This window comes from Typopeltis vanoorti, chromosome 10, assembly GCF_054136105.1.
Source record: "Typopeltis vanoorti isolate ZY-2024b chromosome 10, IOZ_Tvanoo_1.0, whole genome shotgun sequence".
NCBI lineage: Eukaryota > Metazoa > Arthropoda > Arachnida > Uropygi > Thelyphonidae > Typopeltis > Typopeltis vanoorti.
In genome coordinates this window covers 135188595-135205597 of record NC_143558.1, presented here as the reverse complement: position 1 = coordinate 135205597, position 17003 = coordinate 135188595, and the positions used below count along the sequence as shown (strand labels likewise).

The window sequence follows — 17003 nt, the reverse complement described above, 5'->3', positions numbered from 1 at the left end:
CTCGAAATCAAATATATAAAACTATGTGCCTTATCTGTAAGGTACAAAATAGCAGTTACACACATACCGGCCACTAAATTAGAAACTGTTATTCCCTGCACATAATTCGGCCCGTATGGGTCGGGAATTTATTAAATGCTTCGGTCAATTGTTACACACAGGATGTTATGTTCATATATGTTACAGGTTCTCAGCCGACGGCGATCTCGTTCCTGATAGACTGTCTTAGGACCACAGTTACGCCTCTTAGACAAGCAATGTGGATTATTTTTATACTGATAAACATCCGGGATATCTTACCTTTTTGAATAACCAGTCAGCTATGCTGTTCTCATAATCGTGGCTCTAGCTGAACGGGCACCTACAATAAGTCCCTTATCGACCTCCGAAAGATCCTTTGTTTGTCCACGTGATCAACACTGTTGACGATTACTGACCAGAAGCATTCTTAAATAGTGCCTAAAACACATGGTGAGGCACATGACCAAGTATTTTTGTATATACGATGTGTAAGTGACGTTTATATACAGCTGCATAAAGGTTTCTAATTCAATAGGCGCTATGTGTTGTAAGAAGTATCATTACGGATTACTGGAAATGTTACGAAACGTATGACGCTAGTAGGACCTGGAGATTAGTTGCAATTTCGAGATGAGGTTGCAACATATTTATAATGTATATGATGAAACTGACTTCATCAAAATTAAGAGCATTACCTTCTTTTTATATGCAAAAATAAGCTTTTCAAAAAAGAAATCTAATGATCAGAGAATAAATATACACTTTATAAAATTTAAAAGCTTATTTTTGGGCATATAAAAAGAAGTTATATAAATTATGGACTACCACTTTTGGGCATATATAAAGAAGTCCATATAAATTATGAACTACAGCTGCCCTTGGGTATGTTCAACACGCACACTCTGAATATTACGGAGTTTAACCGCACTATTGATATTTTACAAGTCATACCCTCGTTGCAACATAATTTCCTACTGATGTAGTAATGTGAATGAACTGAAAACGAAAGAGCACCTGCTGTGCATTCTAAGTAAGCGTTACTTTTCTCTTTGCAGTGAAATTTTCTAAAGCACTACTTTCCCCCATTGTTACTAGATTAAGATATATCTTTTTCCGACAAAGAAATCTTCTAACTCGATTCAAGATATATGGAAAGATCGTAAATTGTGTTGAAGCTTAGAGTTGGAACATGTAATCTGCATTCTGTTTTCAACAAAACTGGATTTATTCAAGCTTAGCAAGGATACAAAATTCCACTAGCATGTGTTCAACTAGAATAATGATGCGTACAACCTGACAAAAAGCAGCTAAGATACACGAGACTAAAACATCATCATCGGTATTCAAATAGCAAAGTGCGTTTATCTAAGCGTAAGCCGCATTCTCTACTGGTATCTCAAATAACGCAGATCTATCCGCCGCCACATGGACAAAAATAGCCGTAGAGCACTAAGCTGGAGAATAAGCCTTAATAGCCCCAAATGGGCGTCACTGCAATTTTAAAGAAGTACCTTTCTCCCTGCCATATGTTCAGTTGCGCGAGTTATTGTCGAAATAAATAATTTACACTAATTCTTAGTTTATGTGCGATCATCGTTCTCTCCTTGTCAGAAACACCAGCCTGGTGTTTGCTTTAGCACACCTAAAGAAGTTTCTGGTACCTAATACAGAAGAATGCAAATAAATAGTGTAAATTAATCTGTAGGTGAACTAGAAGTTGTTGGAAGGATAGTGAATGTTTTGTGTGATGAGGAAAATCCACTCTTTGGAACGATGCGAAACTGCAGAGTATCTTACTGCCTTAGCACATTACAAAGTTTCCACATCACTAGAGAAATCAAACAAACGAATAAATGAAACGACGTTTTCAATTCTCCATACGAAACTGATTTAGTAAAATTTCAAAAATTAAAATATACTAAACTTACCATTCTATATTAAAATCTACATGCCATTTGGTATCCATGCTTACACGCCGTGAATTCGAGAAGGTGAAGAATACTTAAGCACGCTGTTACAGAAAGCGAGTGAGCGTCACACTGTCATAAAGAACCACGCGTTCAGCTGCAAAGGTTGCGCTAATTTTACCGGAAGTGGCTTATTCCTCGTGACACGTGTTGAACGTGTGAGTGGCGATGTGGTAATCAGATATTAGCATACATAACAATAATTTACAAAGTCATTTAAAATTTGGAAAATTTAACGCAATTACTGACAATCTATATTGAAAAGAGTGACTGATAAAATCAACGCTTCAAGAATAATAAGGATGCATTTAGTATATTTTTAGGGGAGGAAGTTGGGATTTGGTAAGTGGCACGCAATCTAGAATCGGTATATCGATTATTTTCTTTTGTGGGTTCTAAATATAAGAACACGTTGGAAAATCAGTCTTGAATTTTCTGTTGTTATAATAATAATAATAATAGTTTTTATGGAAGATGGGATTCTAAACATTCGTTAATTAAGTGCCTTTCAAAGAAAGTCTTTTGGATTGAAGATTAATAATTTTAATTATGTGGTATGTAATTCTGAAACATGTGTATTCGGGATGTGGTAATCAGAAATTAGCATACATAACAATAATTTATAAAGTCATTTAAAATTTGAAAAATTTAACGCAAGTTGAGCAAATACAGTGAAACTCCAAATAATATCATTAACGACACTTTCTGAGCATTTCGAAATTAACAGTATAAAAATAGGCATTACAGATTAAATAATAAATAGTAAATACAGTGCTAAGTAAAGTTGTCTGTCGGACATTGTTCGTTTTTCAGTAGCGATATATTCATGATGGAATCTCAAACAATCAGCAATATTACTAATTAAATCGTGCATTAAGCAAAATAAAACTTTAAAAAGTTTGCCGCTGGGTTACAAAGAATATTATACTTGAAAAACAATTATATTCTTGTTTTAATTATTTATCGAGGTGTATAAATACTTCACATCAATTGCCTCAGTATCTCATGCAGAAACATTATGGCAAGGGCAACTACTCAGACCGGTTCCGACCACTATTCAGGTCTCATCAGTGAGAGCCACACCCAGAAAGATAGTAAGGTTGAATTAATGCAAAAGTCATATAGACAAGTCGTAAAGATACTTCACACGTAAACTTTGTTTGCCTACACTTGAGTAAAAGTTCAAAATTGGAATATAATTTCTTGGTAAGTATAAAACACAACTCTATCCGAGTGTTAATGTTATTATCTGAACGCATCAGAATGTCACTGCACCCTTATTTAACAATAATACACTTTTATACATTCAAAACTACATTTTACAGAGCTATTATATTTTACTCTGCATTACTCACCTAAAATTTTCTTCAACATAATTCTGCGGAAGCGAATGATTAACTGTGAGAGGAGAAGGAGATTTCCATTCTTAGAGAGAGCCCTTAGTCCACCTAGCATGTTAGTACTCGGTGGGCTAAGGGCTACACAATTCAAAATTCCTGCTCTAGAAGTCAAATACGGAACGTCTGCAAGCACATCAGAACTCCAGTACCTTAATGCGAGACTGCCACTCTGCTGAATAAGCAGAGTGGAAGTCTCGCATTAAGGAAAGAAAATTTCTACTATTAAAGCCATTCACAAATATTCATGTTCCTGTGAAATTTGAACTCAGAGCATGTAGATGGAGAGCATAGACGCTATCCCGCCGATTGCCCAACCATAACAGTAAATATAAGTCGCAGTCGTACGACAACATGCCTGGCGATGGAGTTACAAATCATAGCATTCGACTTTCTCAATTATTTTAATTAGTTCTAATCTAAATCATTTTTAGGATTTTATGAGCAATATTTTGCACTTCTATTTTCATTCCCCCCCCCCCCCCGGCTTCTCTTGTTTTTAACAAACCAAAGGATAACAACAAATCCTTGAATATGAGCAATTCTTAAATTTTTATTTAGAAGTTTTAATGTGAAGATCATTTATCAGCCTACAGATGCTGCAATGGTAAACTATTTCATCCTGCACATTTGCATGCAATATTTATTCGTCAAGTGACTCAACAGATAGTCTGATTCAGGTCATCGACCGACAAGACATTAGCAGAAACTTCCCGTGCATAACTCTGTTAGCAAAGTCTTCTTTTCATCAATTTGCAACAGAACACATACTGGAACATTTTCAAGAATGACCATTGTGTTGTTAGCTTTTAAGCAAATAAAAAGAATATTTGTTGTCTGTACTTTGTTTATAGAAGAAAATATACGTGTTTTTGAACTGTTTCTTCAGCGGTGATTATGGTACATTAGTTTTCAGAACTCCAAATTCCCGCATAGTGCCGATTAAGTGTACTGAAATGGATGTTGACTTCATCAGAACAACCGATGATATCAACAGTTTTTCCCAACTTTGTCAACACCTTCAAAGCAAAAGTTGAAATGACTTAACTTATTGTTGATTAGGATTTCCTGCAAGAAATGCAGAATTTTATGTTGCTTTCTTATGATCTTTCATAGATGGCTTCAGGAATTTGCAATTCTTGACTCGCACGTATTGCAACTTTTGCGGACTGTCTGACGAACCCTGATTACATTCTTTTCGGCTAAGGAAGACAGTCCAGGATGGGAGGATCAGAACTACCATCTCAGTCACCCTAAATGGAGAACAAGTAAACAACTTCATATATCTTGGATCAAAACTAACAGAAACAATAGATGAACTCAAAACAATCAAACACAGAATAGCGATAGGATGGACCACCATGGGAAAATTACAGAAAATCTGTAAAACAAACAAGATATCTAAGCAGGCCAAAATCAAATTATATGAATCAATAATTATGCCAACAGTCATCTATGGAGCAGAAGCGTGGACAGTTAAGAAAAGAGAGGAGAACAAGCTGCAGGCTTAAGAAAATGCTTAAGAGAAATAAATAGAACAAGTTGGATAGAAAAGAAAGCAAACAGTACAGTCAGACAAGAATTATTGTATAAAAAGACAATAAGAGAAAAATTTAGAAAACAACAACTGAGATGGTTTGGCCACACTGTACGCAGACAGACTTCCCTAACGTCCTAATCAATACTTTTTCAACTGAAAAAAGAAGACCTGAAGAATTACCTGGCTGAAATTAATAAAGAACATCTCGGGATGCAGAACATATAAGGAACTTTTTCGAACAGCAAGGAATAGAGAAGACTGGAAGATCCTGCTCAAGAGAAGACTCAACCCGTCTTAGACGGAAGAGAAGATAAACATTCTATCTCAATAAACTGCTTATATCAGCAAAAATTCGAGAGAGATATTAAAGCAGTGGTTCCGCAATAAGCTTTCAAAAATCATGGGCATTGTACTGATACGACATCTGTAAATAATGGCCTATCCAATTAATTTATATGCGATAACTATGTTAACACGTGGTGAGTGTATCCACTCTCCAACCAACAGGTTGCGGGATCGAATACTGCAGTGGGTGCAAAAGTTTGTGATTGTGGGAGATAAATTTCATCGCCCGTTGTGACACTACTGCACTGCTTGTTGGAGGCCTGAAGTAGTTTAAAAAAAAGTTCCATGTTTGGACTCAAGAGCAGAGCTTCCAGACTATGTAAAAATAATAAAAAAAATATACAGAAATATATCAAATTAATAAAATAGAAAAAAAAACTTAGCCCACACATAGTACAAATGTGCTATAGGTTTATTAAAATCTTTCGTAGATTTTCGTGTGTGCGCGCGCGTATTTTTTTTTCCCCAGAAGCATTAATGCTATCGATGCTTAAGATGAACAGTTCGTAAGTTATCTTACACTTGCATGTTATGAATTTTCAGTGCAAAATTAAGGTTACGAAAATTAATGAACTTAGTTAATTAAATAAACTAATTTGAATATAGTGACTTAAACAAATGAATTAAATCATGTATTGTTTATTTATTTCATATAAAATATCTTTGTGCATTCAATTTTTCATAGTAAAATATTAATTTTTTTAATATCAATACTGCACATGAGAAATTTAATAACCTATAGAATACACTCATCAGTTTATATGTCGGTTAAAGGTGAGAACGAATATGGAACTATATGATATTATTTCTAAACAGCTGCACGATGTAATTATTGGAGAAAACTGGAAGAATAAGGCTTTTTTTAAAGAATGGAATAAACAAAACTGAATTAAGATTTCGGGTCAGCGAGAGGCCACTGACATATACGAAAAATAGACAGAGACAAAAAAAAAAAAAAAAAAAAAAGAATTCTAGCACTCTTACATTAGCCATGATAAAGGAGAAAATTCATCATCATGGCATGCAGTGAACGGCAGGACATTCCAGTAGGACAGAAGAAATCGGCAGGACAGGACTTTACTTAGAATTCCCTGTCATAGCCAGACTTGAACACATCCAAAATTATTGTTGTTTTTTTTCGAACCGTTTGCTATGTGTCTAGAGGTGAGTGACCCCTAAACGTGAATTCGGTGCAACTTCTCGTAGCACCGAACAGTTAAAGCCAAAAGAAAGGCCAGTGTTACAGAAAAAAAAAAAAAAAAAAAATCATTTCACCTGTCAACCACAATTCACACTTCGTATAATAAAAGTCTTCTTCCTGAAAATTTTGTGACGATAAGAAATGACAGGAGAAAGGATGATTTTTCAGGGTCCTGTAATATTCCAGATGAGATGGACTATGAATGCTCAATAATGGTCTAATTTCTCCGTGAATATGTCTCTTCCGGAATTTAATATTTTAAATAAGTCACTACACAGCCTGGTCACAAGTGTTCGCTTGACTTTTTTTTTTTTTGGAGGGGGGGAGGGGGGGTAAGAAATAGAGAATTTCTGTGGAATTTTTTTAAGAGAAACGAAACACTTCATTTCCACCATGAATGTGAATCGGAAGAATTATTTTAACCAAAGAAGCAGATTTTTAAAAGCAAAGAGTAAATTGAATTTCATGCGAAATTTTAATTCGTTTTTGTTATATGTCCAGAAATTACCTTCGAACTGAAGTAAATGCAGCAGATTAAGCAAACCATATTACAACTTTCGTTCAACATCACTTAGCTGAAAATCTTCTAATTTCTAATGAACCACAAATGATGAGTGTGTAGAGGAATTTTCGACATCTTTTTTAAACGGGATCAACAAGATGGCAGTAAATCTTGAGGTAAGTACTGTAGACCAATTGCCTTACTCTACAATAAGTCATTAGAATTCTATTAGCTTACTCTACAGTAAGTTATTAGAACTCTGCTGAATAATATTAGTAGTAAGTCACTTACTAATATTAGTAACTGACTTACTAATAAGATCATATTGGAATAATCACCAAGTCATAGATTTAATTTAACCTGCTGTAGCTGCAGCTTTGGGTTGAAAATCAATTATGTATCAGTTTATTCAATAGAGGTATTCAGCAGGCCACAGCCTGCAAAATTTGAAAAGTAATTCAACTAATGAAAGAATTAGAACACTTTGGAAAGGGGAAATCAATATAGTTTCTTCTACTCCTCCTCCAGAAGTGATTAGATTAACTAATTTCATATCTCGAATACTCTAAGTATATTCTTAAGTTCTTTAAAATTCCTTGCGAATTTCAGACGAACTGACCAAAATGGATTATGGTGGTTATAGAGAGGGAGGAAGGAGGGGAGAATAAACTAAAATGCTGTAGACACCAGTATAGATCGTTCAATCGATTTCGACCAATTACTCTTCAACTGGTTTACTTATTTCATCTAAAAATATAAACGATATCTCCCTAAAAAAAAAGGAGTGGTCATGTCCTTAGAAAGTTGGAGGGTGGCTAGTAATTTAGAAGCGACTTCTTGGATGACATTACAGTTTTAATAATTCAAGACGCTTCTAAATTGCATTCAACTTCCAGCTTTCTGTTATTTTAACTCCCGCATATGATTTATCTGTTACGTATTTGAAGTGGAATGGAGAACGAAGATGGACAATATATTTATCCTGATATGAATAAACTATATTTATTGTTATAAATATAGTTTATACAGATACTAAATATAGGCGTTAAAAAAAAAAAACTCGATTTAACTTTATTCAAATCATTGAATGAGGAACATAGCCAACCATATTCCAGGAAACATTCAGCATAATTGGGCAATTTAACCCAAATAAAAATTACTGCTATCGTTCTCCTTATTTTATACTGTTATGCTGGTATTTTAATATTTTTATTGCGTACCTCCAGGCAGTCCAAGGACTAATCGTTGGAGGGCACTCCACACAACACAACCTACCGTCTGCACACTACTTGCTATCAGCAAATGTCTGTTTCAACTCCACAACTGGCATGCCACTTGATTATTAATTGTTCTTGAGAAGTCATCTGTCTTTCTGCTTTATAAGATAAATATGGTCGTTAGAATGGGGCTCTGGAAGTACTCTCAAGAATGTTTTTCTGTGTAAATTGCGCCATCTCGATTACTTATGTTATATTAATAAATCTGATTCTAAACAGAATAACTGCAACAATGACAAAATGGGGAAATTTAAATGAACGATGATTAACATTATCTATCTCCTTCTGTCTCTCTCTCTTTCATTTTTTAGATATTGGTACATCCGGTTGACAGAAAAAAAATTCACTCCTATTTTTCTATTCTTTCTTTCTTTCTTTTTTTTTTCTTGAACATACAATGAAAGAAGCTACACGACTTCATTATAGGCCTAAATCTGTCGCAGACACCAGTTTTAACAGCTGAAAATGAAGTTCCATCTAATTCCTACTCGCCACGATAAAAAAAAAATTACCTTCACAAACCCACTCACTCTCCCACTACTACTTTTTAATAATATGCCCCAATAAGCCAACAGGAGTTCCATAAGGTGTTTAGTGTTGTTGCATCATTACTTTGAGGTGTTTCATTTTGCGAGAACCATCTCAATAAGAACTGCATAAATAAGAATAGGAAGAGCAGTAAAAATAGCATCGATTTTTTCGAAAACATAGAAAAATAATATTTTGTTACATTAGTCTTAAAATTAAAAAAAAAAACGTTATCTTTAATTAAATATTCTAATTTTTTATTTAATGAAAATAACTTTCTAAGCTTAAACTTTCGGGTGGGAGAGCGTATTTGCTGAGTAATGTGATTCGCCCTGATATATATATATATATATATCAGGGGCGAATTCTCCATGCATGCTATGAGCTCATTAATTGAGAAAGAAGTAATATTTATTTGTTAATAAACGCATGCATTTATAAGCATTCCATTTAGGCTTTTATTTTTGTAGACAGAAGACGTCTTAAGCTTGCGAGGCAATAATTGAGCTTTGCGTTGTGTATCGAAGGCCGATGCTTGCTCGTCTAGTCAAAGCTACATTGGCTTGCTCGGTTGTAGGAGCTTCCGGGTCCTCCAGGCAGCACTGTGATTTCATGGCCATTTCACGTCGTCTCACTCTGTTGCTTAAAACACAGGCCATACGCAGTCAACGCAGCTCTAGTCAGTGAGCTTCAGCCGCCTTTACAAGTGTGCGTGTTGCTTGGAAAAATTAAGTTACAACCAACTTTTATGACCATGTTCATAGAGAAGAACCGTAGGGTAGAATTTGTATTCAAGTAGCTAAATTAAAAAAGATAGAATATCATTTGTAAAATAAATGTTGTATTTGTATGATTAAATGTACATAAATTTCTAAATATATAGTTTTAAATGGTCAGCAATGCATTATTCCGTTAATCAGACTTCAATCACACCTCTCACTCCTTGAATCATAACGAACAAGCGTGAATTTTTCAAGACCAGCATTCGCCCCTGATATATATATATATATATATATCAGGGGCGAATATATATATATATATATATATATATATATATATATACACTAGGGGGGATACGGCCCCCCCGATTCCGGACTGGTAGGCTGGTTCTCCTTGAATTCTGATGACTCGACACTCAGGGTAGCCCCTGAGTTTCAAAACGTTTCAAATAACTTGACAAAAAACGTGACACAAAAACGTTTCATAAAAAGGCTTATCATTTTATATCTATAGGGTATATATATATATATATATATATATATATATATATATATATATATATATATATATATATATATATATATATATATATTCTAATAATCATAATGATGATAATAATTATTTTTAATTCGTCATCTTCGTACAATTACTGAGCATGTCCAAACAAATTATTTTACCAATTTTCTTTACGATCATTCATATCCAGAGCTCAGTGTTGTTTAAGCAAAAGATGAATAAGTAATTGCGTACACGCCAATGGCGCCAAATTACAAATGTGCCACATATTTTTTTATCTTTTAAATAATATAATATTTGAAATTATTATATTATAAATACATAACAAAAACATTACGTAAATTACATATCGAATTGTGTAAAAATATTAAAAAAAATACATAAAAGTATCAATAATTATTATTAGTATTATTATGCATAGATTTGGCCACCTGGTTTTCAAAGAGATGAACAGGTATTGCAAAGGATCTAGAGACTATTGACGCGTTTAAGGTTGTGCAGAGGAGAAGCAGTGTTTTTAATGAGAAAGTAGACCAAGTTTCATGAAGACTGAGAAGCCTATGGATATTATGATGTGCTTGCGCAATATATATGTATTGCTCCTACCCGTGAAAGGTTATTTGCAAACATATAGTACATTTTGTATCGTGGGTGAGCTAAGGATATTTTTTCTATTTTTTATCAAGTTTATATATTTTTGCATTTTTTAGTTTATTTTTTACATAGTCCAGGAAACCCTGATAGAAATCAGACATGGAACTTTTTCAAGCCACTTCAGGCTTCCAATAAGCGGGCAGTGTCTGGAGATTTGAATATTATCAAATGTAAGGAGGAGTGAAGTAAGATCCTTCGGAGAAATAAGTATTCAATTATCACTAAATCATCTTCACTTTCTTGAAGAGAAGAGCAGTGGGGTACCTCGGCAATGAATAAAGAAATCTGATGAGAGGAAATCATCATGACACGAAATAATTGACACAGAGGAAACTGGAGACCCAATAGCAAAGGGCAGGAGAAGGACTATACAGAAGGCCTGTATGTCAAATTTGATCAAATGGATTGGAATTATCAAGAGCGACCACACGAGCTTCTCCAAATCTTTCCATGGTTTGTGTCCAAGGTGGGTAAGGTTGGCAAGGAGGTTTGCTGTAGAAAATGAGAATGGCGGAATCCATATCAGTGATCACTATTTAATCTGTGGGCTTCCATATTGTGAAAGAGCTGGCCGTCAATCTTCTCCTTTATTTTCGAAAAGATTTAGGTGAGAGCAAAGGAACAACAGAATGATGGGTGACTTTTATCCCCCTTTTCAGCGAACGGTTGGCACTTTGAAAATAGCGAAAAATGTGCAAAACGGCATCATTTACCTTCCTTTTCCCCTTCTCTTCCTTGCTCATACACCAGCTGGTGTGTTGATTTTTCAACGATTTCGACCACTTATTACTCGACTTTTTTTTACCTGCCTTGATTTTTTATAAATTTCATAAAAATCATATATAAAAAAAGTAAGCTCAGTACTAAAAAACAACAGTTGCAATTTAGAAGCAACTATTTGACTGACATTATCATTTTAATTGTTAAGTATGTAAAATCCCCGAGGATATTCACAATATCAAAACAGCTACAACAATAACAAACATTCATGCCTATGGTGGGATCCAAATCCATAACCTGTTGGGATTGGATAACGGGTACACTATTCACTCTACCAACCAAGTCAACTTCTATGCGCTAATTTAAGTCAATCTTCTGCTTACACAGTCCAGGCTCACTTTTTTTTTCACATAAATGATGTTCGTTTATCAAATATATAATTACTTTGGCACAAATGTAAGACCACTTCAGCGTTTGAATATACACAAAATATTTGATTTTTTGATTTGTTGACTTCATCACTCTGCAATATGATCCTCTCACTAGGAACTTGATCATTAACATTTAGAAGTAAACTTGCTCTTCAGAACGTCCTATCTCAGAGCATTCCACCTACAGTTTATATGATTGTCGCAAATTGTAAAATATCATTTGAAGAATAGCTAAGCTGAAGTTTTATACCAAAAGTTTCTTCTGATTCGTTATTCTTTTTAGATTTATACCGCTGTAATCCGTTTTCCAATTGTTTTAATATTTTTGCACTTCATAAACAGCCACATTTACAAAACAGCCTATTTAGTCACGAACACTTAAACCCTCATGACTATACTTGACATTATTCCCCCCCCCCCATTTAATCGAAAATAAATTAATATAAAATTCGAAACAATTATGGAAATTATACGAAAGAACCGTAAAGAAAAGACGTGCGTTTTGTTTCATTATGAACTTATTTCTAGTTGCTTCAGGGTCTAATTTCTATGCATTGTTATAAATGAACCTTAAGGTTAATTCGTTTATAATTCATTCACTAATTCATTCGTATGGTTTATTCATTATTAGGAAACTTCTGATAAGCAAGAAATGTCAATAGGATGTTTTGATTATTGCTTAAATGAAACCTAACCGATATATTTGCATTCTATATCTATATTCTAAATCAGTTTACAGAAGGCGTTCTTATAGGTTAAGAGAACTCCATTAGCTGGAAAAACAGGGAAAATGTGAGAGGCAAAAGCCCTTGTAAATAATACGAGGGTGGTCTGAAAAGTTCTCGGCCTAACAATGAAAAAACGAATTTATAATTTCAAAATTATTTTTATTTTTCAACATAATCTCCCTTAAGACTAATACATATATCCCGTACCTGTAGTGGTTCTCAGTAAGATCTGCAAAATACCCCTCTACAGCTGCAATCACATCTTGATTCGAAGAAAAACGCTGACCAGCGAGGAAGAGTTTTAGTTTTTTTTCATAGTGCAGCTCCCTTAATTTTCCCATTGCCAAAACACCTTTGTGGGCGTCCTGATGAAAGATGATTTCTTTTCTTCTGCAAACCGGGTTTTTTCTCACGAATTTTTTCATCTAATCTGGTTAAAAGATCAGAATAATATTCCCCGGTTATTGTTTTACCCTTTTCAAGATAATTAATAAACAAAATACGTTAGGATCCCAAAACACCGATGCCATGACTTTGTCTTCTTTGGAGCTGAACAACCGGCTTATGTTCACTGTTCTGACTGCTGTTTGGATTCTGGATTGTAATGGTGAATCCAAGTCTCATTAATAGTAATAAATCGACGCACAAAATCAGTTTTATTCTTGTTAAAACGCTCCAAGCACTGTTCAGAAATTTTCGTGCGAGTGCGTTTTTGATCTTCTGTGAGAAGGCGCGGCACCCATCTTATGCAAAGCTTTTTGATTTGCAATTCTTCATGCAAAATATATCCTACACGTTCTTTTGAAATGCCTATAGTCTCAGCAATTTCACGCACTTTGACTCGCTGGTCATCCAATACCATATCGTGCACGTGATCAATGATTTCTGGTGTTGTTACACTTTTTGGACGTCCTTCATGTAGATCATTTCCAAGGCTGGTACGGCCACTTTTAAACTCGGCAGCCCATTTCGTAATTGTCGAAAACAAGGGAGAAGAGTGCCCATAAACTTTTATGAACTTCGAATGAATTTCTTTTGGCGTTAAACCTTCTTTTACAAAGAATTTATAACCACACGCTACTCAATTTCATTCATTTCAAGGGATACAGACAACACTTTTGCTTCAGATAGCTGTATAAAACAAACTACTTGATAGAATGACTTGCAATTTCACATTGATGCCGATGAAAGATGTACCAACTTAGAAAAAGAAAATCTTGCAGATAGTGTTGCCATCTATGGTCGAGACCGAGAACTTTTACAGACTACCCTCGTAGCATCTCAGTAACTCTTTATTATTGACAGGCCCGGGAAATTTTCATAGCTACGGCTTACCTGCGTTTTTATTTATTTATTTATTTTATTTTACAACGCTTGAGATATATACCGCATGATTTGCAACAGCTTTTATGTTTGACATTTTCCCATTATGGGAAATCCTGTTTCGTACATAAGATTTCTAAATGGTGTAAAAAAGATATACATTCTGATTGTAAATTATAATCACTTCTAATTCCAAGCCCATACCGACATTAAATATTATAATCAGAATGAATTTAATTCACAAATAAAGACAGGCAAAACTAAAGAAAGATAAAAACCATTTGTTTTTAAGATTAGATGGCAAAAAAGACAGTGAAAGTGAGGTAATGGAACATTGGAACCAGTTAATGGAATATAACCTTATATATTGTATTTGTTTACGTCGATATGCAAACAGCATAAGTTTTGTTACATATTTTTCGGCCTGTTTGATAAAAACCTCTTTCAACACTGAAAACAACAGAAAATTACATAACTGTATATAATGGTTTTCAGCTTTCACATTAAGTTACTTTAGTATTTCTCTGTTATGTGAAAAGACGCTCCCTCCTGCTGGAGGGTAGACTACTTTTCAATTGTACTTTAAATTCTCGCAGTTGTTCCTTTCTTGAATTGAAGAAAAATAACTATAATTATTTTATTGTTGCCATTTTATAGTTAAAGTGCATTTATTCATTTTGTTGTTTCTGCCTATGTGCAATCCATAAGCATACAACCTGGTTTCCAGCCAGACTAGCCAAATGGATTGCGTCCGTTCTCCAACTAGTACATGTAGGTTAGAATCCCGCTGTGATATGAATGATTTCCATCATCCAGAGCAAGAATACTCACCCTGGATAACGAAATCTCGGGGGGGGGGGGGGGGATTTGTTAACCCAGTTTGTATTCTACTATAAAACAGACAAATTGGCCGGAACTCACACAGACACACACGCAACGTGAGCACATGAGCGCGGGCTTGAAATCTGAACCCCTGGAAAAGACCCTAGCTCATCTTCAGTTGAAAAGTCCTTATAAAGTTCCTGGCGTCCTAGATGGAATATGAAAAGGAAGCCTCTTGAAATGTCGCGACGTCCTCGCAATTCGCTAAGTTGCAAGGACGCTGCAGTGAAAAGCCCTATTTAACAAGTATTCAATTTTTTTTTTGTTTGTATCATAAAATAAAAAATACTGCCAATTAAAAATATTTTGCAGTTAAGACAAATGCGATCTCAGCTTTTCTAAGCAAACACAAGAAATGTGCTAAATGCAAGTAACTTGTGTAATCAGGGTTTAAAGTCGTGTCCTTTTTTTTTTTTTTTTTTTTTTTTTCAGTTCGAAAATCATCATGATACTTTTTAGCGTTTCAGTGCCGTAGTGCTAGTTTTTGTGAAAACCTAGTCACTTTCTATGGAATTATTGTAGTAGTTCTGCATTTAGACGATTAGACGCCTCCATCTTGGGTAATCAGGAACAAATTGAAACTAATTAATCAAGAATAAAAGTAGAAATTAAAATGTAATTTGAAATTGCGTGTATATAATTTATCTATTTATTAAAAGTTTAACCTGTGCCCTTCAAAGTTTCGTCTATTTTTGTACTTTTTTTTCTAAGTCATAGTTCATCGTTACTAACATAAACAATGATAGATACTTTGGATTAAGTGCGGTCCATTTAGCTCCATATGCAAAAATCACCTGCTATGCAACTCCCATCTATGAAAGATTTCAGACTTTAGTACAGTAGGAGGACTAATGGGTTGTTTGTTCTTTTTATTATTATTTTTGTTATTTTTTCCATAATCTGGCTCTGCCCTAGAGACCAAACATTGTTCGAAATTGCAATTCTTTGAAATTAACGTATTCACGTGTTTGTTTTGTTACAGTTTGGTGATATGAATAACTTTCTTCTTGTAAAAGAAAACAAAAATAGAGAAAAAAAAATCACTGCTGGTGATTTTTTCTTCTTCCCTTTTTTTTTGCAAGAAATCTGTCACTGAGGTTATATATGACAAACTTCCTTCTTAATATAAAGTAGATATGACATATAAACAACAATAAACAGCGAACGTCGAAAATAAAGATCTTAATGCTAGATTGTGCAGCTCTTCTTTCAAAGCAAGTTCGAAATCCTCTTATATGTCTCTTCAAATTATTCTAGTACCTAGTTTGCACAAGGATATAAATTCGTGCATATCGAACGGATATTGATTCTAAATAACAATAATAATAATAATACAAAAATAATATCAGTCATGTTATTAAATGTAAACTAAAAGCGTTTCCGGATGTGATATTGAGCATTCTCTTTAAACACACACACACACACACACACACACATACATATATATATATATATGTTGATCCCACACACGAAAGGTTATTTGCAAACCTATAGTACATTTTTGTACTGTGGGTGGGGTAAGGATTTTTTTTATATTTTTATCAAGTTTATATTTTTTTGTGTTTTAATTTATTTTTTACATAGTCCCAAAATCCTGCTCCAGAGACCCCTGCCCCCATATATTTGTTTTGCGCGTAACTTTTTGATGGATATTTTTCGTTAACAGCAAATTTTATAGTTTCTCTCTTTCTCCCCCCCTTCTCTCTCTCTCTCTCTTGCTTTCGTTCAGCTTCTTCTACTGAAGATCGTTTTAGCAATACTTATTAGTATATATCCACATTACAATAACGTGCAATATTAATTAATTTATATCACTTTTCATTTTCTTTCTTACTCTTTCATATCGAGCTTTTCCACTGTCCCAAGACATGCAATATAAACAATCTTAATTTTCCTAAATCTAATAAATAAGAAAAAGACAAATAATTAACTTATTACAATATTCTCGAAAGGAAAATATGACTTTTACCTAAGAGCTCCATCCTCTTTATCAGCCATGAGTGCAGTATTCTAGGGACTACCACCTCCTCTAGCTTCCTGACAACGGTATGAAGGTGAGTGAGGACGTTGAAATACGGAGAACTCGGCAGACCGATCAATAAAGGAATCGTCCATTTCTGAAAAGGTGGCAATCGATATAAGGAAATGAAACAGCTCTTCTAGCTTCCGTTCAAAAATAGAATCCTTATCAGCTGATGATTTCTTCAAAATATAACATTCCCAGATACCAATTATTCATAAAATCATGTAC

At 34.2% G+C, this 17003-nt stretch overlaps 1 protein-coding gene across 1 annotated transcript in view; it reads right to left on the bottom strand.

Moving 5' to 3' along the window:
- The window catches only part of LOC150102821 (uridine phosphorylase 2), a 78650-nt gene extending 61870 nt beyond the window's left edge, over nt 1-16780 (bottom strand). The window contains exon 1 of the mRNA XM_090398805.1: nt 16722-16780. Within this exon, the coding sequence (XP_090254931.1) occupies nt 16722-16750 (29 nt within the window). The 5' untranslated portion in view covers nt 16751-16780. The remainder of the gene's footprint in view (nt 1-16721) is intronic.
- Between the last annotated feature and the right edge of the window lie 223 nt (nt 16781-17003).